At 42.0% G+C, this 23,613-nt stretch overlaps 1 protein-coding gene across 12 annotated transcripts in view; it reads left to right on the forward strand.

Annotated features, from left to right (window-relative positions):
* TET1 (tet methylcytosine dioxygenase 1) overlaps positions 1–23,613 on the forward strand; it is a 167,094-nt gene that overhangs the window by 83,564 nt on the left and 59,917 nt on the right. For 11 of the 12 annotated variants that reach the window (XM_074382324.1, XM_039478295.2, XM_074382325.1 and 8 more), the window contains one exon: positions 15,742–18,046. In XM_074382324.1, the coding sequence (XP_074238425.1) occupies positions 15,742–18,046 (2,305 nt within the window). Of the gene's footprint in view, positions 1–2,493; positions 10,079–15,741; positions 18,047–23,613 lie in introns of those variants that run through there. The other variant, XM_074382329.1, reaches the window with a different exon arrangement.

Genomic DNA, 23,613 nt, shown 5'->3' on the forward strand with positions numbered 1-23,613 from the left:
CCCGCCTGGGAAACATGAGGAGATTCCATGTCTACAAAATACAAAAAAGCCCGGCATGGTGTCTATATGTCTGTAGTCCATCTACTCTGAAGGCTGAGGTGAGAGGATCACTTGAGCCTGGGAGGTCCAGAGTAAGGTGAACCAAGACAGTGCCACTGCATTCCAGCCTGGGCAACAGAGTGAGAGTGAGACCCTATCTCAAAAAAAAAGAAACACTTAAAGGGGTCGGAAAAATGCTGTGTCCTTTTCTGTATGGTTGTAATGACTTCTCATATCTTTTAAAAATGCTTTGTTTTTTACTTTATCTCTCTTTCTTTTTTTGAGACCGAGTTTCACTCTTGTCACCCAGGCAGGAGTGCAGTGGCACGATCTCGGCTCACTGCTACCTCTGCCTCTTTTTTTTTTTTTTTTTTTTTTTTTTTTGAGACGGAGTTTCGCTCTTGTTACCCAGGCTGGAGTGCAATGGCGCGATCTCGGCTCACCACAACCTCCGCCTCCTGGGTTCAGGCAATTCTCCTGCCTCAGCCTCCTAAGTAGCTGGGATTACAGGCACGCGCCACCATGCCCAGCTGATTTTTTGTATTTTTAGTAGAGACGGGGTTTCACCATGTTGACCAGGTTGGTCTCGATCTCTCGACCTCGTGATCCACCCGCCTCGGCCTCCCAAAGTGCTGGGATTACAGGCTTGAGCCACCGCGCCCGGCAGCTCTGCCTCTTTTTTGAGGCTAATCTCACTCTCTCACCCAGGCTGGAGTGCAGTGGTGCAATCTTGGCTCACTGCAACCTCTGCCTCCCAGATTCAAGTGATTCTATCATCTCAGCCTCCCAAGTAGTTGGGAGCACAGAGACCTGCCACTATGCCTGTCTAATTTTTGTATTTTCAGTAGAGATGGAGTTTCATCATGTTGGCCAGGCTGAACTCAAACTCCTGACCTTAGGTAATACGCCCGCCTTGGCCTCCCAAAGTGTTGGGATTACAGTTGTGACCATGCCCCGCTCTGTCTCTCTCTTTTTTTTTTTTTTTTTTGACAGGGTCTCATTCTATTGCCCAGAATGGAGTACAGTGGTGGCATAAGTAGCTAGAACCTAGGTACTATTTATTTGTTTATTTATATAGAGACAGAGTCTATTTTTCCCAGGCTGGTCTTCAACTCCTAGCCTCAAGTGATCCTCCTGCCTCAGCCTCCCAACATGTTGGGATAACAGGTATGAGATACTGCACTGGGCCTAGACATGTACTATTGTCTTTTTATTTTTATTTTATTTATTTATTTATTTATTTATTTTTTATTTTTTTTTTTTTTGAGACGGAGTTTCGCTCTTTTCACCCAGGCTGGAGTGCAATGGCGCGATCTCGGCTCACCGCAACCTCCACCTCCTGGGTTCAGGCAATTCTCCTGCCTCAGCCTCCTGAGTAGCTGGGATTACAGGCACACGCCACCATGCCCAGCTAATTTTTTGTATTTTTAGTAGAGACGGGGTTTCACCATGTTGACCGGGATGGTCTCGATCTCTTGACCTCGTGATCCACCCGCCTCGGCCTCCCAAAGTGCTGGGATTACAGGCTTGAGCCACTGTGCCCGGCCGAAATAAAGCATTCTTAAAAAATTATACAGCATTTATTATTATTGCACGTGCCAGGTGTGGTGGCACATGCCTGTAGTCCCAGCTACTCTGGAGCCTGAAGTAGGAGAATTGCATGGAGCTGCGATCCAGTGATCAGCCGCTGCAATCCAGTCAGGTTCACAGAGTGAGACTCTGTCTTAAAACAAAGAACAAAACACACACATAAAAGAAATAGAACATTGCCAATATTGTTGAGTCCTCTATGTATGTCTCCCTCCCATATTGTCTTCCTTCTAATCCATAAGAAACTTTTTTTGTTTTTCTTTTTTTTTTTTACTGAGATGAATTCTCACTCTGTTGCCCAGGCTGGAGTGCAGCAGTGTGATCGCAGCTCACTGCAACCTCTGCCTCCTGGTTTGAATCAATTCTCCTGCTTTAGCCTCCTGAGTAGCTGGGACTAAAGGCATGCACCAGTACACCTGGCTCATTTTTGTATTTTTAGTAGAGACAGGATTTCACCATGTTGGCTAGGCTGGTCTTGATAAGATAATCATTCCCTTACTCTTCTATATAACATTTTACCATTTCTGCATGGACGCTTGATAATGTAGTTCTTAAGTATTATGATTTCTTTGGGCCAAATTCCCAGAGGAAAGATTCCTAAGCATAGGCATGTAGTTAAAACAGAATTTTTTTGTGTGTGTAAAATTTGTATTTGATTTTATCTGATTTTAAAATTAATCAGGTTTATTATAAAATTATTTAGGCTCATTGTACAAATTAAACACCATCAAAATATATGATGTAGAATGTAAAAGTTCCTGGTAATTACCCCACTACCAAATAACATACATTTGGTTATGTTCTTATGAGTATACAAACATTTATTACTATTATTAGTATAGTTTTTTTTTTTTTTTTTTTCTGAGACAGAGTCTCACTTTTGCTCAGGCTAGAGTGCAGTGGCTGGATTTCAACTCACTGCAGCCTCTGTCTCTCAGGTGCTTCTGCCTCAGCCTTCCGAGTAGCTGGGACTGCAGGCATGCAGCCACACCAGCTAATTTTTGTATATTTAGTAGAGATGGGGTTTCACCATGTTAGCCAGTCTGGTCTTAGATTCCTGACCTCAGGTGATCTACCTACCTTGGCCTCCCAAAGTGCTTGGATTACAGGTGTGAGCCACTGTGCCTGGCGAACACATAACTTTTTAAATGACAGTTTTTTAACATAAAACAAATTGAGAGAAGAATGCAATAAAGGCCACTATACCTCTTATCTCAACAAAAGGAGTCTTTTCCTCTGTGTGAATGACTGGGGGGTGTCATCGTTAAGATTGAATTTCTTAATGATAAGAGTATTCTTTTTTCTTTTAAAGATAGTATTTCACCGAGATGTACAGGATGGTCTTGAACTCCTGACCTCAGGTGATCCACCCACTTCGGCCTCCCAAAGTGCTAGGATTACAGGCGTGAGCCACTGTGCCCGGCCCATGATAAGAGTATTCTACAAGATTATGCCAGTATTACAATTCCTTTGTATTATTGAAGTTTATCCTGTGGTTTCTCCATTTTTTTTTTCTTTTTTTTTTTTTTTTGGGCCAAATGAAACAATGTTGATCCTGGCAGACAAGCACCAGGATCTGTCCTTGAAGTCCAGGAAGGGATAGCATTGCAATCAAATCAGTAAGTGCAATCAATGGATTTGATAGCGTGCCCTGTAGAGATAGTAAAGGCAGGGGTGCTTAGTTTTATCTAACTGTTAAGAAATGCTTAGTTTAGGCGGGGCGCGGTGGCTCATGCCTGTATTCCCAGCACTTTGGGAGGCCCAGGCGGGTGGATCACGAGGTCAAGAGATCGAGACCATTCTGGTCAACATGGTGAAACCCTGTCTCTACTAAAAGTACAAAAATTATCTGGGCATAGTGGCGCACCCCTGTAGTCCCAGCTACTCGGGAGGCTGAGGCAGGAGAATTGCTTGAACCCAGGAGGCGGAGGTTGCAGTTAGCCAAGATCGCGCCATTGCACTCCAGCCTGGGTAACAAGAGCAAAACTCCGTGTCAAAAAAAAAAAAAAAAAAAAATGCTTAGTTTAGGGGCTGGGCTCGGTGGCGCATGCCTGTAATCCTAGCACTTTGGGAGGCCAATGCAGGGAGCTCACAAGGTCAAGAGATGAGGTCATCCTGGCCAATATGGTAAAACCCCATCTCTACTTAAAAAAAAAAAAAAAAAAAAAATTAGCTGGGCGTGGCAGCAGTGTGGGCCGCAGTCCTAACTACTCAGGAGGCTGAGGCAGGAGAATCGCTTGAACCTGGGAGGTGGAGGTTGCAGTGAGCCAAGGTCTCGACACTGTACTCTAGCCTGGTAACAGAGAGATACTCCATCTCAAAAAAAGAAAAAAAGAAATGCTTAGTTTACTGTCAACTTTGTCCGGTTCTTGAGAGATGAATGGGTGATTTTGGGGTTAATTGGATGGATGAAGGGTGTAATGACAAGGACATTCTAGGACTTGAAGAAAGGCTGCTTGAAATAGCATTTGGTAACGCTCCAGACTTAAGGAAATCAGGGGGATGCTGTGGTTTTCTAAAATCCCCCTAAGTGGTGTTGATGTTTAGCGAGGTGCAGAATGCATTCTGAAGGAATGAGAGTTTCATATTAGAAGGCATCCCTTAAAATTGCACTGGCTAATATTTGAAATTTGGGTAGGGCAACTAAGAAACTAATTTTGTAATTTAATTTCAATAAAAAATATTTTTCCCTGAAAAAGAGCTTCATCGTTTTGGTACCACTACATTTTACTTTAGTCATTAAAAATTTAGCATGTAGGCCAGACACAGTGGCTTGTGCCATAATCCCAGCACTCTGGGATCCCTGATCACCTGATGTTAGGAGTTTGAGATCAGCCTGGGCAACATGGTGAAACCCCATCTCTACTAAAAATACAAAAATTAGCTGGGTGTGGTGCCAGTGCCTGTAGTCCCAGCTACTTAGCAGGCTGAGGCAGGAGAATTTCTTGAACGTGGGAGTAGGGTTGCAGTGAGCTGAGATATCACCACTACACTCCAGCCTGGGCCATAGAAAAAGTAAAACATAAAATAAAATAAAGTTAGCATCTAGGCAGGGTGCAGTTGCTCACGTCTGTAATCCTAGCACTTTGGGAGGCCCTAGGTGGGTGGATTACCTGCGGTCAGGAGTTCGAGACCAGCCTGGCTAACATGGTAAAACCCCATTTTTACTAAAAATATAATAAAATTAGCTGGGTATTCTGGCATACGCCTATAATCGCAGCTAGTCAGGAGGCTGAGGCAAGAGAATTGCTTGAACCTGTGAGCTGGAGGTTGCAGTGAGCCGAGATCTCACCATGGCACTCCTGCTTGGACAACAAGAGCAAAACTTCATTTCCCAAAAAAAAAAAAAAAAAAAAAAAATTAGCATCTAAATTGAGATGTAACTTATACTTTGAATTGGAACATACTTTGAATTGGAACTTATTCTTTGAATTTCATAGATATATTTTTAAAATCAACTATTTAGTTTGTAAATATTTTTGAAATGTTGAGATTTTTTGATATTACCTTAAATAAAAGTATATTATTAATATTAATTTCATCTGATTCTGTTGGACAGCGCTTCCTTAGAACAATTTGAAAGACTGGAAGTGCTACATGCTTAAAGCCTCCCTCTTCAGTTCTGAAACCAATCCTGTAAGGGTGTGAACTGATAGAAGATTAGGTTCTAAAAATGTTTGTCAGACCACCATTAGAGTGTAATCCCCATAAATCTGGTATCTTTTTATTTTCTTAACCATTCCTCGGGCATGTTCTAGGTTCTCTGTAAGTATTTGTTGAGTGAAGGCATTCAGGCAGAAGGAGTATGGGTAGAGGACTCGGGCTTGATGGAAGAGGTGCTAAGTAGATGGACTCTGTTGAACTTGGTGGCTGAATTTGGGTCTTGAACATAGGGATATTTTGAGAGGAGTCTTGGGTTATTACCAAATGGGTATTGAGATTAAAGAGGGTATGGGGAAGAGGATACTCATAACTTTTAGACATGGTTGAGTTTTGGTTTATTTTTTGACCTGGATTGTTGTTCTGTTTTTCAGTGGTGGTATCTGGGCTCACTACAACCTCTGCCTCCCAGGTTCAAGCTATTCTTCTGCCTCAGTCTCCTGAGTAGCTGGGATTATAGGTACCTGCCACCACGCCTAGCTCATTTTTGAATTATTAGTAGAGATGGGTTTTTACCATGTTGGCTAGACTGGTCTCGAACTCCTAACCTCAGATGATCCATTTGCCTTAGCCTCCCAAAGTGCTGGGTTTACAGGCATGAGTTACTGTGCCTGGCCTAGACCTGGTTGACTTTGGTCTGGTGAAGATATCCAGTTGGTGGTTGACTGAGACTAGAATTCAGGAGAAAGTTCTTACCTTAATGGGGGAGTTATGAGTAAATAAGTGTGGGTTGATGCCAAGTATGTGGACAAGTGGAAAGACTGGACAGAGGGCAAAGGGGAACACCATCATTTATAGGTGGGCATGGGAGCGAGCAAACGTAGGTGAAATAAAGAGTGGAGAATTGAAGCAAGGATCCTAAAGAAGTGAGTGATAGTATAAAACGATATTCTAGTCAGGTGCGGGAGCTCAGCCTTTTATCCCAACACTTTGGGAGGCTGAGGCAGGAGGATCCCTGGAGCCCAGGAGTTTGAGAGTGGCATAGGCCATATAATGGAATCTTGTTTCTACAGAAAATTTAAAAATTAACCAGGCATGAGGGTGCTTGCCTGTATTTCCAGCTACTTGGGATGCTGAGGCAGGAGGAGGCTCGAACCCAGGAATTTGATGTTGCAGTAAGTCATGATTCTGCCACTGAATTCCAGCATGGGCAATCATGCCAAACTTTGTCTCAGAAAGAAAGAAATAGAAATAAAATATAGTTCCTGGAATTCCATTGAATTTGGCAGTGGGGACTACATTGGTGAATCTTGAAGAGTTTGAACGTAGTGGTGGGAACAAAAACCTAATTGTAGTAGATCAAAAAGTGCATGTTAGACAGTGATTATAGACAATTATTTAGAAAACTTTGGTTGTAAAATGGTTTAGTGTGGTAGGGTAATAGCTAACTGTTCTTGGAAGGTTTTTTGTTTGGGGTGTGTGTGTGTGTGTGTGTGTTTAGTAGAGATGGGATTTCATGGTGATCCTGGTTTCTGATCCTGGTTTTGCCAGGATGGTCTCAATATCCTCACCTCATGATCCACCCGCCTGGGCCTTCCAGTGTGCTGGGATTATAAGCATGAGTCACCGCACCCAGCCTGGGTTTTGTTTTCTTAAGATAGGAAAGACTTGCTTGTGGGGAAAGAGCCAGCAGGGGAAGATTTACAGATCTCCAAACTTTGGCTCCAGAAAGCTCTCTGATTTTTCTCTTAGGAATGTGTAAACACTTCTGTGCATATTACCACCAGCTAAGTGCTGATGGTAAATAAATAAGTCAGTATTCTTGCAGCTTATGTTCTTAGAAAGCTGAGACAGAAATACATATTACTTTTCTCTTTAAGGGGTAACATTACAGGAATTGACTAGAGGAGACTCAAGACCGCAGGGACAATAGTGAAAGAACTAAAGCCTAAACCTTGATTGGTGCCTTGTCGGATCATGAGTTAACTAGTTATCTGATGACTTCTGCATGGAGTTAGGCAAGGTCCCTGAAAGTTATCTTTGATCATGGGGGAGGATTCCAGGAAGCATGACTTGATAGTGGCTAAACTCTAGTGGAAAACAAGATTTGTCATAGGAAGAATCTCCTGAAATTTTAAGGAGAATTTAACTGGTATTTGAATTAAATTATAGCGGGGGCAGGTGTGGTGGCTCACACCTGTAATTCCAACACTTTGGGAGGCCAAGGTGAGTAGATCACCTGAGCTCAGGAGTTCATGACCAGCCTGGCTAATATGGTAAAACCCCATCTCTACTAAAAATACAAAAATTAGCCTGGCATGGTGGAGGGTGCCTGTAATACCAGCTACTTGGGAGGCTGAGGCAGGAGAATCATCTGAACCCAGGAAGTGAAAAGAGTTGTTGAAGTCTGCCTTCTATCTTAAGTCTTTACAATACATGATTGAATGTGAACCTTATTTGTAAAACTGATGTGATTTAATCTTGTCTGAGTAATCTATAATTTATGGTCTTTTAATTTGTTTTTTTAAAAATTAATACGGAAATTTATACTAGGGGATTTTTTGTTTGCTTGTTTTGTTTCTTGAAAGATGGTCTTCCTCTGTTGTCCAGGCTGGATTGGGTGGTGTGACCACAGTTTACTGCAACCTCTGCCTCCCAGTCCCAAGTGATCCCTATTTTTTTTTTTTTTTGAGACAGAGTTTTGCTCTTGTTACCCAGGCTGGAGTGCAATGGCACGATCTCGGCTCACCGCAACCTCCGCCTCCTGGGTTCAGGCAATTCTCCTGCCTCAGCCTCCTGAGTAGCTGGGATTACAGGCACACACCACCATGCCCAGCTGATTTTTTTTGTATTTTTAGTAGAGACGGGGTTTCACCATGTTGACCAGGATGGTCTCGATCTCTTGACCACGTGATCCACCCGCCTTGGCCTCCCAAAGTGCTGGGATTACAGGCTTGAGCCACCGCGCCCGGCCCCAAGTGATCCCTATTTAGCCTCCTAAGCAGCTGGGACTGTAGGCATGCACCACCACACCCGGCTAATTTTTGTATTAGATTGGTGCAAAAGTAATTGTGATTTTTGCCACTATTATTTATTTTATTTATTTATTTATTTATTTTGAGACGGAGTTTTGCTCTTGTTACCCAGGCTGGAGTGCAATGGCGCGATCTCGGCTCACCGCAACCTCCGCCTCCTGGGTTCAGGCAATTCTCCTGCCTCAGGCTCCTGAGTAGCTGGGATTATAGGCACTCGCCACCATGCCCAGCTAATTTTTAGTATTTTTAGTAGAGACGGGGTTTCACCATGTTGACCAGGATGGTCTCGATCTCTTGACCTCGTGATCCGCCCGCCTCGGCCTCCCAAAGTGCTGGGATTACAGGCTTGAGCCACCGCTCCCGGTGATTTTTGCCATTATTTTTAATAATTTTTGTAGAGATGGGGTTTTACCATATTGAAGGTGAAACCCCAGGCTGATCTCAGAAGTCCTGACCTCAAGGAATCCATCTACCTCGGTCTCTCAAAGTGCTGGGATTGCAGGCATGAGCCAAGGTGCCCAGCCCTGGGGTATTTTTTAATGCTAATAAGTTTTCACTGGATCATAGTCTCCCAGTTATATGAAATTGTAAAATATGAGGAAAAAGGCAAAAATATAGGACATATCAGGATTATGCAGAAATGAGGAGAGTTGTAGTCTAGGAAACATTTGGAGGGAAAATGGACCACGACCTTTGACTACATCCTCAAGGATTGGATTCTGTTTTCAACACACAGTCTCACTCTCAGCTCACTGCAGCTTTGACCAGTTGGGCTCAGGTGATTCTCCTGCCTCAGCCTCCTGAGTAGCTAGTACTTCAGGCACATACTACCACACCTGGCTGATTTTTAGATTTTTTGTAGAGATGGGGTCTCGCCATGTTTCCTAGGCTGATCTTGATTTCCTGGACTCAAGCAATCCTCTTGCCTAGGCCTCCCAAAGTGCTAGCATTACAAGCATGAGCCACTGCACGTGGCCAAAGATTGGATTCTATATTGAGTTCTAAATTTACCCATTTTCCCTAACAGCTTTGAGTTCAGTATGTACTGTAAATACTGATTTTGTACATAAGATGATAATATTTTGAATAGCAATGCTATACCCCCACAACTCACAGTTAACATCCTTTCACAAACAAATGAATAAAACAGGCCAGCGGATTTGAAAAGATGATAATCTGCACAATCTAAGAAAGTAAACTACCAGAAGAACCATCCATTGTAACTTTAATGCTGTACATCTTAGTTAGCATTAGTAATCAGTGAAATTCATTGTGAACGTTAACTCTTGCTTACTATTTGCTACTGAATTGTTACTTTTAGAACTGGGCCTGGGAGTTAGACACTAGGACCTTGTGGTTAAACCCCTAGTTTGATTTAAAAGGATTTCTTTTGAATTCTAAGATGCCCTGGCCAGATAAGGGTGGAGTTCTTGTTGAATGAGAAAATTAGAATATCAAAGTGATCCCAGCACTTTGGGAGACCAAGGTAGGAAAATATCTTTAGCTCAGGAGTTTGATCAGCCCAGGCAACACAGTGAGACCTTGTCTCTACATAAGCAAGAGAAGTAGGTGAGCTTGGTGGCATGCTCCTGCAGTTCCACCTACTTGGGAGGTTGAGGTGGGGGAATGCCTTGAGCCTGAGAGATCGAGGGTGCAGTGAGCTGTGATCCTGTCACTGCAATACAACCTTGGCCACAAAGTGAAAAGAAAAGAAGCCTGGCTCTGTTGAAGAGATTTTGGAAACTTTTGAGCTCTCTGCTGTGGCTCCCATCTAGCCTAGATGTGGAGGAGCCATGAGGCCTTACATCACCAAGGTAAGTGGAGTCTAGGGCCATGCAGTTTCTCAGACTCACCTTTGGGACAGCACTTTCTTTGACCCTGACGTTCTGTGGACTTAGAATCTCTCAGCTGATGGTTGCAGTCAGAGTAGGGAAACAGATCAGAGGCAAAGCTCCAAGAATGTTAGGGATTTAATACTTAGTTACTTTGTTTAGTAGCTAACTTTTTTTTTTTTTTAAGATAGAGTCATGCAGTGGCACAATCTTAGCTCACGACAACCTCCGCCTCCCGGGGTTCAAGCGATTCTCCTGCCTCAACCTCCTGAGTGACTGGGACTACAGCGCTAGCCACCACATCTGGCTAATTTTTGTATTTTTAATAGAGATGGGGTTTCACCATGTAGACCAGGCTGGGTCAGACCTGTAATCCCAGCATTTTGGGAGGCCATGGCGGTTGGATTACTTGAGATAAGGAGTTCAAGACTAGCCTGGCCAACATGGCAATACCCGTCTCTGCTAAAAATACAAAAACTGGCCTAGCGTGGTAGAGCACACTCGGGAGCTGAGGAAGGAGAATTGCTTGAACCCAGGAGGTAGAGGTTGCAATGAGCCAAGATGGTGCCACTGCACTCCAGCATGGGTAACAGAGTGAGTCTATCTTTAAAAAAAAAAAAAAAAAAAAAAATTCTTCACGCTTCAGCTTCTGAGGTAGCTGGAATTACAGGCACGAGCCACTTCACCTGGCTAATTTTTATATTTTTCGTAGAGGCAGGGTTTTGTCAGGTTGTCCAGGCTGGTCTTGAACTCCTGGCCTCAAGTGATCTCTCACTGTGGCCTCCCAAACTGCTGGGGTTATAGGCGTGGCTACCATGCCCAGTCGATCTTTTCATTTAATTTAAATTTGATTTCATTAAACAGCCAGTGATGCCAGGTACTGTACGGTGGTTGGTTGCAAAATGCGCCCTGACTTCTATACTTCTGAGTAGTGTCAGTGGAAGTGAACACAGTATCTTAAAATCAACATTATGAAGGCACCACTGGTTGTCTCTGCATTTTTTCCACAAACACTCAGTTTTCAGGCTGACAGCATAAGTCCTGACAGTGTCACTTCTGATTAGACATAAATACTCTGTGGGCTGCCCATCGTTGTGTTTCCCATAATACTTTATTAATAATTTGGTCTTTCCTCAACAATTTTATTTATTTATGAGTTCTCAAGGGAAATGAAAATTGCATCTTGGTGACTGGGGAAGAATTTGGGATATTATAATTGGGTCACGGTACCTGAATGGTATGTCTGTGCTATTAAAATTTCATTGGAAGGGTTATTAGGAAAAACATGTCAAAAAAAGGCTGGAGGGAATAGTTATTGGTGAAGATGAAAAACAGTTGATAAACCTTGAGCTACCTCTAGTAAAGGTAATAGTCTCACTTGACCATATCATTAACAGACTTTGAAAGGCTTTATTTTTCTATATGATTTGAGTATCTGTTTCTTAATTGGTTGTTATTGTAGTTATTGGTGTAGCTATTTCTTGATACAGGAGATACTGCATGTATGGAGTGAGTGTGTGAGAGAGTGTGTATGTGTGGGTGGGTGGGTGTGTTTATGTGTGGGTGTGTAAGGTGAAGGGGCTGTAATTAGATTCTGTTCAAATGACCCAGTCATTTCAAAATAAACACCACATTGCTTCTTCAGACTGGGTATAAGATTATCAAGACAATGGAAATGTGGAAAAATGAGAAAAAGGAGAGGGCTTAGGAACTATTAGACTATCCTAGACTTGATCTGAGCAAGTTCTAGTCTTAGAATAATTTTTAAAAGTCACATGAAATATACCTGAATAACAAAGTTGAAGGGTTCCTAATTAAGCTCATAAAGTAATGTGAATGTCTTTTTTTTTTTTTTTTTTGAGACGGAGTTTCGCTCTTGTTACCCAGGCTGGAGTGCAATGGCGCGATCTCGGCTCACCGCAACCTCCGCCTCCTGGGTTCAAGCAATTCTCCTGCCTCAGCTTTTTGTATTTTTAGTAGAGACGGGGTTTCACCATGATGACCAGGATGGTCTCGATCTCTCGACCTCGTGATCCACCCGCCTCGGCCTCCCAAAGTGCTGGGATTACAGGCTTGAGCCACCGCGCCCGGCCTAAGTAATGTGAATGTCTTATGAAGATTTTTTCTTTCTTTCTTTCTTATTTTTTTAAGACAGAGTTTTACTCTGTTGCTCAGGCTGGAGTGTAGTGGTGATACTCCTGCCTTGGCAGGTGGATCACTTGAGGTCAGGAGTGTGAGACCAGCCTGCCAACATGGCAAAACCCAGTCCCTACTAAGAGTCCAAAGATTAGCTGGACGTGGTGGTGTGAGCCTGTCATCACAGCTACTTGGGGGGCTGAGGTGGGAGAATCACTTGTACCTGGGAGACAGAAGTGCCACTGCACTCTAGCCTGGGCAACAGAGCAAGACTCTGTCTCAGAGATTTTTTTTTTTTTTTTTTTTTTGAGACAGGGTCTTTGTCGCCCGGGTGGCAGTGTAGTCGTGCCTCCTGGGTTCAAGTGGTCCTCCCACTTCAGCCTCCCAAGTAGCCGGGTCTCCAGGCGTGTACCACCACGCCTGGCTAGTTTTTAGTAGAGACCGGGTTTCACCATTTCACCCATGCTGGTTTCAAACTTCATGTGTCCTAGACTCAAGTGATCCTCTCTCCGCGACCTTTCTCAAAGTGCTAGGATTACAGGCGTGAGCCACTGTGCCCTGCCGTCTTCGTACATAAATCTTAAAAGCACCTCAAGATCTTTCCTATAGATGAATACATACACTGAAGTCTCAGTGGTTTTGGATATGCACATCTGCATCAAGTCAAAAAATAAGACTCCCTTTCTGCAATCCTATTTCTTAGTGTTAAACACTCCTTACTTTTTTTTTTTTTTTTTTTTTAAAGATGGAGGCTTGCTCTGTCACCCAGGCTGGAGTGCAGTGGTGCTATCTTGGCTACCTCCTCCTCCCAGCCAGGTTCAAGCAATTCTCAGGCTTTAGCCTTCCGAGTAGTCAGGATTACAGGCATGTGCCACCTCGCTCAGCTAATTTTTGTCTTTTTCTTTTTTTTTTGAAATGGAATGTCACTCTGTCACCGAGGCTAGAGTCCAGTGGCATGATCTTGACTCACTGCAACCTCCGCCTCCTAGGTTCCAGCGATTCTTCTGCCTCAGGTGACCTGCCTACCTTGGCCTCCCAAAATGCTTGGGATTACATGTGTGAGCCACTGGGCCTAGCTCAATTGTATACTTTTCTTTTCTTTTCTTTTTTTTTTTTTTTGAGGCGGAGTTTCACTCTTGTTACCCAGGCTGGAGTGCAATGGGGTGATCTCGGCTCACCGCAACCTCCGCCTCCTGGGTTCAGGCAATTCTCCTGCCTCAGCCTCCTGAGTAGCTGGGATTACAGGCACGCGCCACCATGCCCAGCTAATTTTTTGTATTTTTAGTAGAGACGGGGTTTCACCATGTTGACCAGGTTGGTCTCGATCTCTTGACCTCGTGATCCACCCGCCTTGGCCTCCCAAAGTGCTGGGATTACAGGCTTGAGCCACCATGCCCGGCCTATACTTTTCAACTGTCAAGTGATGGATTTCATATCATGTAAATTTCTCTCAATACGAAACATTAGTTTGGGTGCAGTGGCTCATGCCTGTAATCCCAGCGCTTTGGGAGGTTAAGGTGGGCAGACCACTTGAATCCAGGAATTTTGAGACCAACCTGGGCAACATGGTGAAGCCCTGTCTCTGCAACAAATACAAAAATATTAGCCAGGCATGGTGGTTTGTGCCTGTGGTCCCAGCTACTCTGGAGCCTTAGCTGGGAGAATCACTTAAGCCTGGGAATTTGAAGCTGCAGTGAACCGTGATTATCGCACTGCACTCTATCTTGGGTGACAGAGTGAGACCCTGTCTCCAAAAGAAAAAGAAAAAGAGAAATTTGAGCTATACTCCTCTCCACTAAAGTGGAACGTCAGAAAATCCTAATTATTAATGAGAATGTGATATAATTGGAACTATCACAGTCGTTGGAGTGTATATTAATAATACCTTTAGAAATTATTTGGCCTGTCTACTAAAGCTGAACATATACACAGGTGTAAGATACACACAGGGGCTGTCATTTAGCACTTTCACACCAGCCAGTGTATATGTAACCATTAGAATGTTACAGCAGTTATTTTAAATAGCCACACACTAAGAATAGCCCAATGTCCATGTGTAGCAGAAAAAATGATTACATTGTCATAGATGTAATCTGTGAACTTACTATAAAATGAGAATGGACTACAAGTATACCTAACAGCTCATCTTGTGAAAATTTAACAAGTTATATACTTATGATTTGTATATGCATTTATATGTGTATATTCTATTTGAAAACAGTTTGTATCAAAATAATAGGTATGGCTGGGCATGGGGGCTCACACCTGTAATCCCAGCACTTTGGGAGCCTGAAGCGGGAAGATCAGCTGAGGCCAGGAGCTTGAGACCAGTTTGGCCAACGTGGTGAAACCCCGTCTGTACTAAAAATATAAAAATTAGCTGCGCGTGGTGACACATGCCTGTAGTCCCAGCTACTCAGGAGGCTGAGGCAGGAGAATTGATTGAACTGGAAACATGGAGGTTGCAGTCAGCTGAGATCGTGCCGTTGCACTCCAGCCTGGGTGACAGAGCAAGACCCTGCCTGAAAAAACATAAATTGATTTTAAAAATAAAAATAAATAAATAAATATGGCCGGGCACAGTGGCTCATCCCTGTAATCCCAGCACTTTGGGAAGGCAAGGCGGGCGGATCATGACATCAAGAGATCAAGACCATCCTGGCCAACATGGTGAAACCCCACGTCTACTAAGAATACAAAAAAATTAGCTGGGCGTGATGGCACACGCCTGTAGTCCTAGTTACTCGGGAGGTTGAGGCAGGAGAATTGCTTGAACCCGGGAGACAGAGGTTGCAGTGAGCCGAGGTCACACCACTGTACTCCAGCCTGGCACCTGGTGATGGAGTGAGACTCTGTGTCAAAAATAAAATAAAGTAAAATAAAATAAAAATAATAAATACATAAATAAAATAGATATTGCCTAATGAACACTATCAAAGTAATTTAAATTTTTACTTGGAGGCCAAGGTAAGTGGATTGCTGGAGCCCACAAGTTAGAGACCAGCTTGGGTTTTGTTTTTGAGACAGAGTCTCACTCTGTTGCCCAGGCTGGAGAGCAGTGTTGCAATCTCAGCTCACTGCAACCTCTACATCCCTGGTTCAAGGGATTCTTCTGCCTCGGCCTCCCGAGTAGCTGGGACCACAGGTGTGCATCACCATGCCTGACTAATTTTTTTTTTTTTTTTTTGTATTTTTGATAGAGACTGGGTTTCACCGTATTGCCCAGGCTGGTCTCGAACTCCTGGGCTCAAGCGATCCTCCTGTCTTGGCCTCCCAAAATGCTGGGATTACAGGTGTGAGCCACCACATCCAGCCTAGTTCTCTTTACTTTTTTGCATATTATGCCCTTTTGTTATTTTATACCTTTACTGAATGTGTAAAAAGCGAAAATAATATTTTGGGTTGTATCCACAGGGGCTTTACATTTAGTTGCTATTAAAATTTAATCTTCTTATAGCTGTTATTCAGATATTTAAGTAGATGACACGAGTAATTTCTGTATTTTGCAGGCAGATTTTGTTAACAAACCAGTAAATGGCCCCAAGTCAGAATCCATGGACTACAGTAAATATGGTCATGGGGAAGAACAAAAATCGGAATTGAACCCACATCCTGTTGAAAATGTAACTAAAAATGAAGAAAACATGACAGGCATCGAGGTGGAGAAGTGGACACAAAACAAGAAATCACATTTAACTGATCACGTCAAAGATTTTAGTGCCAATGTCCCAGAACCTGAAAAATCGAACAACTCTGAAGTTGACAAGAAACGAACCAAACCTCCAAAATTGTTTGTACAAACCATAAGAAATGGCATTAAACATGTGCACTATTTACCCACTGAACCAAATGTGTCATTTAAAAAATTCAATATTGAATCATTCAGCAAGACATTGGAAAACAATTCATGTAAATTCCTAAAAGACACTGCAAACCATAACAACGCTGTGAGCTCCGTTGCTACTGATATGAGTTGTGATCATTTCAAGGGGAGAAGTAATGTTTTAGTATTCCAGCAGCCTGGCTTTAACTGCAATTCCATTCCACATTCTTCGCACTCCAACATAAATCATCATGCTAGCATACACAATGAAGGTGATCAACCAAAAACTCCTGAGAATATACAAAGTAAAGAACCAAAAGATGGATCTCCAGTTCAACCAAGTCTCTTGTCGTTAATGAAAGATAGGAGATTAACATTGGAGCAAGTGGTAGCCATAGAGGCCCTGACTCAACTCTCAGAAGCCCCATCGGAGAATTCCTCCCCATCAAAGTCAGAGAAGGAGGAAGAATCAGAGCAGAGAACAGCCAGTTTGCTTAATAGCTGCAAAGCTATTCTCTACTCTGTAAGAAAAGACCTTCAAGACCCAAACTTACAAGGAGAGTCACCAAATCTTCATCACTGTATATCTTTGGGAAAACAAAATTCATCCAGCACGGTGGTTTTCAATGGGCAAACTACAACTCTTTCCAGCTCACATATCAGTTCAGCTACTAACCCAGCATCCACGAAGTCACATGAATATTCAAAAGTCACAAATTCATTATCTCTTTTTGTACCAAAATCAAATTCATCCAAGACTGACACGAATAAAAGTGTTACTCAAGGGATAATTGCTCTTGACAATTGTTCCAATAATTTGCCTCAGTTGCCACCAAGAAATAATGAAGTTGGATATTGTAACCAGTTCCTGGACAGCAGTAAAAATTTGGACTCAGATGATCTATCATGTCAGGATGCAGCCCACACCCAAATTGAGGAAGATGTTGCAACACAGTTGACACAACTGGCTTCAATAATTAAGTTCAATTATATAAAACCAGAGGACAAAAAAGTTGAAAGTACACCCACAAGCCTTGTTGCATGTAATATACAGCAAAAATACAATCAAGAGAAGGGCACACTACAACAGAAACCACCTTCAAGTGTACAAAATAATCATGGTGCATCATTAACAAAGCAAAAGAACACAACCCAGAAAAAGACAAAATCCACCCCATCAAGAGATCGGCGGAAAAAGAAGCCCACTGTTGTAAGTTATCAAGAAAATGATCCGCAGCAGTGGGAAACATTGTCCTATGCCTATGGCACAGTATGTGACATTTGGATTGCATCGAAATTTCAAAAATTTGGGCAATTTTGTTCACATGATTTTCCTACCGTATTTGGGAAAATTTCTTCCTCAACCAAAATATGGAAACCACTGGCTCAAACAAGGTCCATTATACAACCCAAAACAATATTTCCTCCACTCACTCAGATAAAATTACAGAGGTATCCTGAAGCAGTAGAGGAAAAGATGAAGGTTGAACCATTGGATTCACTCAGCTTATTTCATCTTAAAACGGAATCCAACGGGAAGGCATTCACTGATAAAGCTTATAGCTCTCAGGTACAGTTAACAGCGGATGCCAATCAGAAAGCCCATCCTTTGACCCAGCCCTCCTCTCCACCTAACCAGTGTGCTAACATGACGGCTACCGATGACCAAATACCGTTTCAACAGGTTGTTAAGGAGCAACTCATGCATCAGAGACTGCTAACATCGCCTGGTATTTCTCATGAAACACCCTTACCGGAGTCAGCACTAACTCTCAGGAATGTAAATGTCGTGTGTTCAGGTGGAATGACAGTGGTTTCTACCAAAAGTGAAGAGGAAGTCTCTTCATCCACTGTTGGAACATCAGAGTTTTCCACGGTGGACAGTGCACAGAAAAATTTCAGTGATTATGCTATGAACTTCTTTACTAATCCTACAAAAAACCTAGTGTCCATAACTAAAGATTCTGAACTGCCCACCTGCAACTGCCTTGGTGAGTACTTGTGTGGATGTGTTCTTATTCCAACTACACAAATTACCTCAGTCATGACTGAGGCAAATTCTGATACATCTTTTTGTGTGATATTTTTCCCCATTCTTATTCTAAGATGGATTAAATAAATCTATAACCATTTGTCTGTGGGACATTTTGGTTCTGCTCACAAGAATGGAAAACTCAACTCATAGTTTGCAAAAACAAAGATAAACCTCAAAATATGCAGATTTCTCTCAAAGTTGAATGTCTCAATTTATTTGGCATAGCATAAGAATGAATTTCCTAGGCCAGGTGTGTTGGCTCTTGCCTGTAATCCCAACACTTTGGGAGGCCAAGTCAGATGGGTCACTTGAGGTTAAGAGTTCTATACCAGCCTGGCCAATATGGTGAAACCCCATATCTACTTAAAATTAAAAAATTAGAGGCCAGTTACAGTGGCTCACGCCTGTAATCCCAGCACTTTGGGAGGCCGAGGTGGATGGATCACAAGGTCAAGAGATCAAAACCATCCTGGCCAACATGGTGAAACCCCATCTCTACTAAAAATACAAAAAATTAGCTGGGCATGGTGGTGCGTGCCTGTAATCCCAGCTACTCAGGAGGCTGAGGCAGGAGAATTGCCTGAACCCAGGAGGCGGAGGTTGCGGTGAGCCAAGATCACGCCATTGCACTCCAGCCTAGGTAACAAGAGCGAAACTCCATCTCAAAAAAAAAAAAAAAAAAATTAGCTGGGCATGGTGGCATGTGCCTGTAGTCCTAGCTACCCTGGAGACTAAGGAAGGAGAATCACTTGAGCCCGGGAGGTGAAGATTGCAGTGAGCCGAGATTGAGCCACTGCACTCCAGCCTGGTGATAGAGCGAGACTCTGTCTCCAAAAAAAAAAAAAATTGGCCAGGTGTGCTGGCTCACGCCTGTAATCCTAGTGCTTTAGGAGGCCGAAGTCAGTGGATCACCTGAGTCAGGAGTTTAAGACCAGCCTGGCCATCATGGTGAAGCCTCATCTTTTAAAAAAAAAAAAAAAAAAAAAAATTTTAATTAAAATAAAAAAATTTAGTTGGGCTTGGTGGTACACACCTATAATACCAGCTACTCGGGTGGCTGAGGCAGGAGAATTGCTTGAACCTGGAAGGTGGAGGTTACAATGAGCTGAGATTATACTACTGCCCTCCAGATTGGGCAACAGAGCAAGACCCTATCTCAAAAAAAAAAAAAAAAAAAAAAAAAGAATCACCTTAATAGTTTATTACAGTTTGTTTATTCTTCCTATATTAAAAAAAAGTCAAACTACAATCCTTGCATTATATTTTTGTGTGTGTGAGATAGAAGATACATGTGGAGAATGTAAAACATATGTACAATTTAACAGTTATAAAATATTTCGGTGGCAGTTGCTGTCCTACTCTAGAACTGAAGCTGATTTATGTCTTTTTCAGTATCCAGTGCTTTTGTGTTCTATCCATTACTGTCTTCTTTTTCCAAAGAGCAGTTGATATTCTGAAATAATATCTTTCCATTTCTCTGCAATACAAAATATATCTATGTATAAATAAATTCCATAATCTTGAACACTTGAATTCATAAGCCTTTTTGAGTTTTAACTTTGTTTTGTTTTTGAGATGGAGTCTCACTCTGTCACAAGGCTGGAGTATGGTGGTGTGATCTCAGCTCACTGCAACCTCTGTCTCCCAATTCAAGCAACTCTCCTTCCTCAGTTTCTTGAGTGGCTGGGATTATGGGCATGCGCCACCATGCCCAGCTAATTTTTCTATTTTTAGTAGAGACAGGGTTTCACCATGTTGGTGAGGCTGGTCTTGAACTCCTGACCTCAGGTGATCCACCCATCTCAGCCTCCCAAAGTGCTGGGATTACAGGGGTGAGCCACTGAGCCCAGCTGAGTTTCAACATCTTTAACAAATTTGTCTGATAAATACTGATTTCCTATTTTAAAAAATCAAAGACTAACCAGTGGGCTAACATGAGACATGTGCTAATACCTGACTCATGGACTGATCCCTAACCAATGTATTTATACAATTTTGCGCCTTAGGAGTCATTGAAAGAGAAAATTCTGAAACATTTAGTTTTATTTAGTGTGTTAAAAGCCCTGAGAAAATCTTACTGGGGATAAAGATTCTTGGGTAGATCTTATGAGAAATTTTCTCTGTTTGAAACATGTGAAAGCTTAATTTGAATGCTGTACTGATTAGTTACTGTCTATGGTCAAATATCAGGTAAGCCCTCTTCTAAGAAACCTGTCAATTCTAATATCGCTATAAAAAAATAGAGAAATTAAATAGATTGTGTCGTTAAGATTCATTAGGCTGCTTGAAGCCCCATTATTCTATCATTATACAAGTGTGATAGAATAAATTTTGTAAAAAAAAAATCTGTTTTGAACTTCATCCAAATAGGTTTAGTTATTGAAAGTCTTATTTAAAATATGTCTCCAAATCATAAAGACTCAGTATTTGCCTTCATAAATCTTTGTTATACTGAGGCACAGAGATATTGGAAGTAGGTGGTTCAGTATTACATTCCAGGATGAATTGTTAGGAAGAATAAGTATATCATGCCGATAGAAAAAATAGTGTAGTGTAGCTGGGTGCAGTGGCTCATGCCTGTAATCCCAGCACTTTGGGAGGCCGAGGTGGGTGGATCACCTGAGGTCAGGAGTTTGAAACCAGCCTGGCCAACATGGTGAAATGCCGTCTCTACTAAAAATAAAAAAATTGCCAGGTGCGGTGGTGGGCGCCTATAATCCCAGTTGCTCAGGGGGCTGAGGCAGGAGAATGGCTTGAACCTGGGAGGCGGAGGTTGCAGTGAGCCAAGACTGTGCCACTGCACTCCAGCCTGGACGACAGAGTGACACTCTGTCTCAAAAAAAAAAAAAAAAGAAAGAAAAAATAGTGTATTGTGATGATAATATTTGATTCTTGTTTTTCCAAAGTACACTTGTTCATAAATAATATCCTTCCATTTTTCTGCTCATCATTCAGTACACAGTGTTTTTTAGGTTTTCATTTTGGTTTATTTTGTTTGTGGATATGGGGTCTCACTTTGTTACCCAGACTAGTCTCAAACTCTTGGTCTCAATGATCCTTGCGCCTCGGCTTCCTCATGTGCTGGGGTTCCAGACGTGAGCCACCACCCCAGCTAACACAGTTTTGAACAAACCACGATGTGCCAGTCATCAAGGATAGGCTCCTGTGAGAAGAATCTCACAGTTTGGAAAGAGTGACAATGTTGTCTGAGTGGAGTTGAATTGGAAGAATAAGATTCTTGAATTAAAGAGAGAAGTATATAATCCTGATACTGGCTTCCATTCTGGAGTTCTTAATACCAGTTTGATACTGTGCCTTGCCCTTGACTTGTTATGTTCACAGTAGCTCTTCAGAGTTGGAGGGCTTATTATTTCTGTTATGCAAATAACAGAAGCTGAAGCACAGAGACTTTCATAACTATCCGGTAACTGAACTGAGACTTAGAGACAGCAGTCTTCAACCCCAGAGCCTATCCTTATAACTTACACAATGTTGCTTAATAAATCTGAACTATGAAAGGCAGAACACTTTTGTGAATATCCTTACAAATGGAAATAAGGCCTCTAGTTCAACAAATACGTGCCATTAATGTTTATATACCTGAGCTAGGCTACTTTTTCTGTGTGCATGGTTCTAAAAGGATGATTTTCTAGTTTGAAGACCCTTTCCTTATGCAAAATAACTAGTCAGCATTTAGGAATAGATAGCCAGGCATTCAAAGTTAAATAAGTACCTGCAATGGACTTAGCTGTTTTATTTACTGTCACTAACATGTCTTTAGTAAATCTTACATGTGAATTTATTGTGCTCATTGTGTAGAAAACAGCACTTAAAGACAGAGAAAATAAAAGTGACCTACCTAGTCACTTTTACCGAATCATCCCAAGTAGTACTATCATATTTAAGGGAAAGAATTTCCATGGCAGAATTATGTTCGAGCAAAATAGAGTAATTCATCACTAGATTAGGATTCTTCAAATTGAGCACGACTGGTATTTTATCCTTCATAATTCTTTGTTGTGAGGAGCTGTCTTGTGCATTATGGGAGCAGCACCCCTAACCTCTATCCACTAGATGCCAGTAGTAGTGCACACACATAACTGCTGAATTGTCACACCAAAAATGTCTCCAGGTATTTCCAAGAGTCTCTTTAGCGGCAACATTCCCTGGGTTCAAAATCACTGGGATCACCAAGAATAAGATAAAATCTCTCAAGTGTATATTTCTTAAGAAGCCACAGAAGTAGGCCAGGCTTGGTGACTCACACCTGTAATGGAAGCTGAGGCGGGCAGATCACCTGAGGTCAGGAGTTCCAGACCAGCCTGGCCAACATGGTGAAACCCCGTCTCTACTAAAAGTACAAAATTAGCCAATGTGGTGGCACATGCCTGTAATCCCAGCAACTTGGGAGGCTAAGACAGGAGAATCACTTGAACCCTGGAGGCAAAGGTTTCAGTGAGTCAAGGTGGTGTCACTGCTTTCTAGCCCGAACAACAAGAGCAAAACTCTGTCTCAAAAAAAAAAAAAAAAAAAAAAAAAAAAATTAAAAACAAGCTACAGAAGTAATTCTGCTACTATTTGACATCTAATCAAAATGACTTTTTGATGTAGGTATACCATGGCCAGAAATTCATGAAATGCAGAAATTCCCCGGTAATTCATGTTACACATGAGTCTAAGGGTCCAAGTTAAAAATAGTATTTTTAGACTGGGCGCTGTGGCTCAGGATTATAATACTCGCACTTTGGGAGGCCGAGGTGGGTGGATCACGAGGTCAGGCGTTCAAGACCAATCTGGCCAACCTGGTGAAACTCTGTCTGTACTAAAAATACTAAAAAATTAATTAGTACATTCCCTTCACTGTGTTTTATACTCAGGTAAAGTCAAAAATAAATGGAATAAGAATAGAGACAGTAGTGTGCCGTGGTAAAAATTAGCTGGGCATGGTGGCATGTGCCTATAATCTCAGCTACTCACGAGGCTGAGGCAGGAGAGTTGCTTGAACTGGGACCCAGGAGGCAGAGGTTGCAGGGAGCTGAGATCATGCCACTTTACTCCAACTTGGGCTACAGAGCAAGACTCCATCTCAGAGAGAGAAAAAAAAAAAAAAAGGAAAGGCATTTTTAAAGAAACACAAAATTAAATCTTCATAAAAAATTCAAGTGGTGCAGAAATATGACACAGACATCTTCCCATACTCTCATTCTCTGAAGATAAAACTTTTGTTATAATTTTCTACGTAAAAGATTATTGATTTTAGTTTTGTTTCCATTTTTACAAAAATTTAAAACAATTTTTCAACTTGGTTTTTAAATGTAATTATATTGTTGATTTTTAAACGTTTTATAAATGCTGTTTCAGTAGATTTATTGCATTTCACTACATAAACAACCCATGATTTATTTAAACTACATGTTATTGACAGATGTTAAGAGTGTTTTGCTCTCTTTCTGATAATTGTATAATAGAATAAGTTGTCTGCAGTGAAATTGCTCTGCTCAATTTTAATAGGATTGTGAGGCC

This window comes from Saimiri boliviensis, chromosome 12 (genome assembly GCF_048565385.1).
Source record: "Saimiri boliviensis isolate mSaiBol1 chromosome 12, mSaiBol1.pri, whole genome shotgun sequence".
NCBI classification, from domain to species: domain Eukaryota; kingdom Metazoa; phylum Chordata; class Mammalia; order Primates; family Cebidae; genus Saimiri; species Saimiri boliviensis.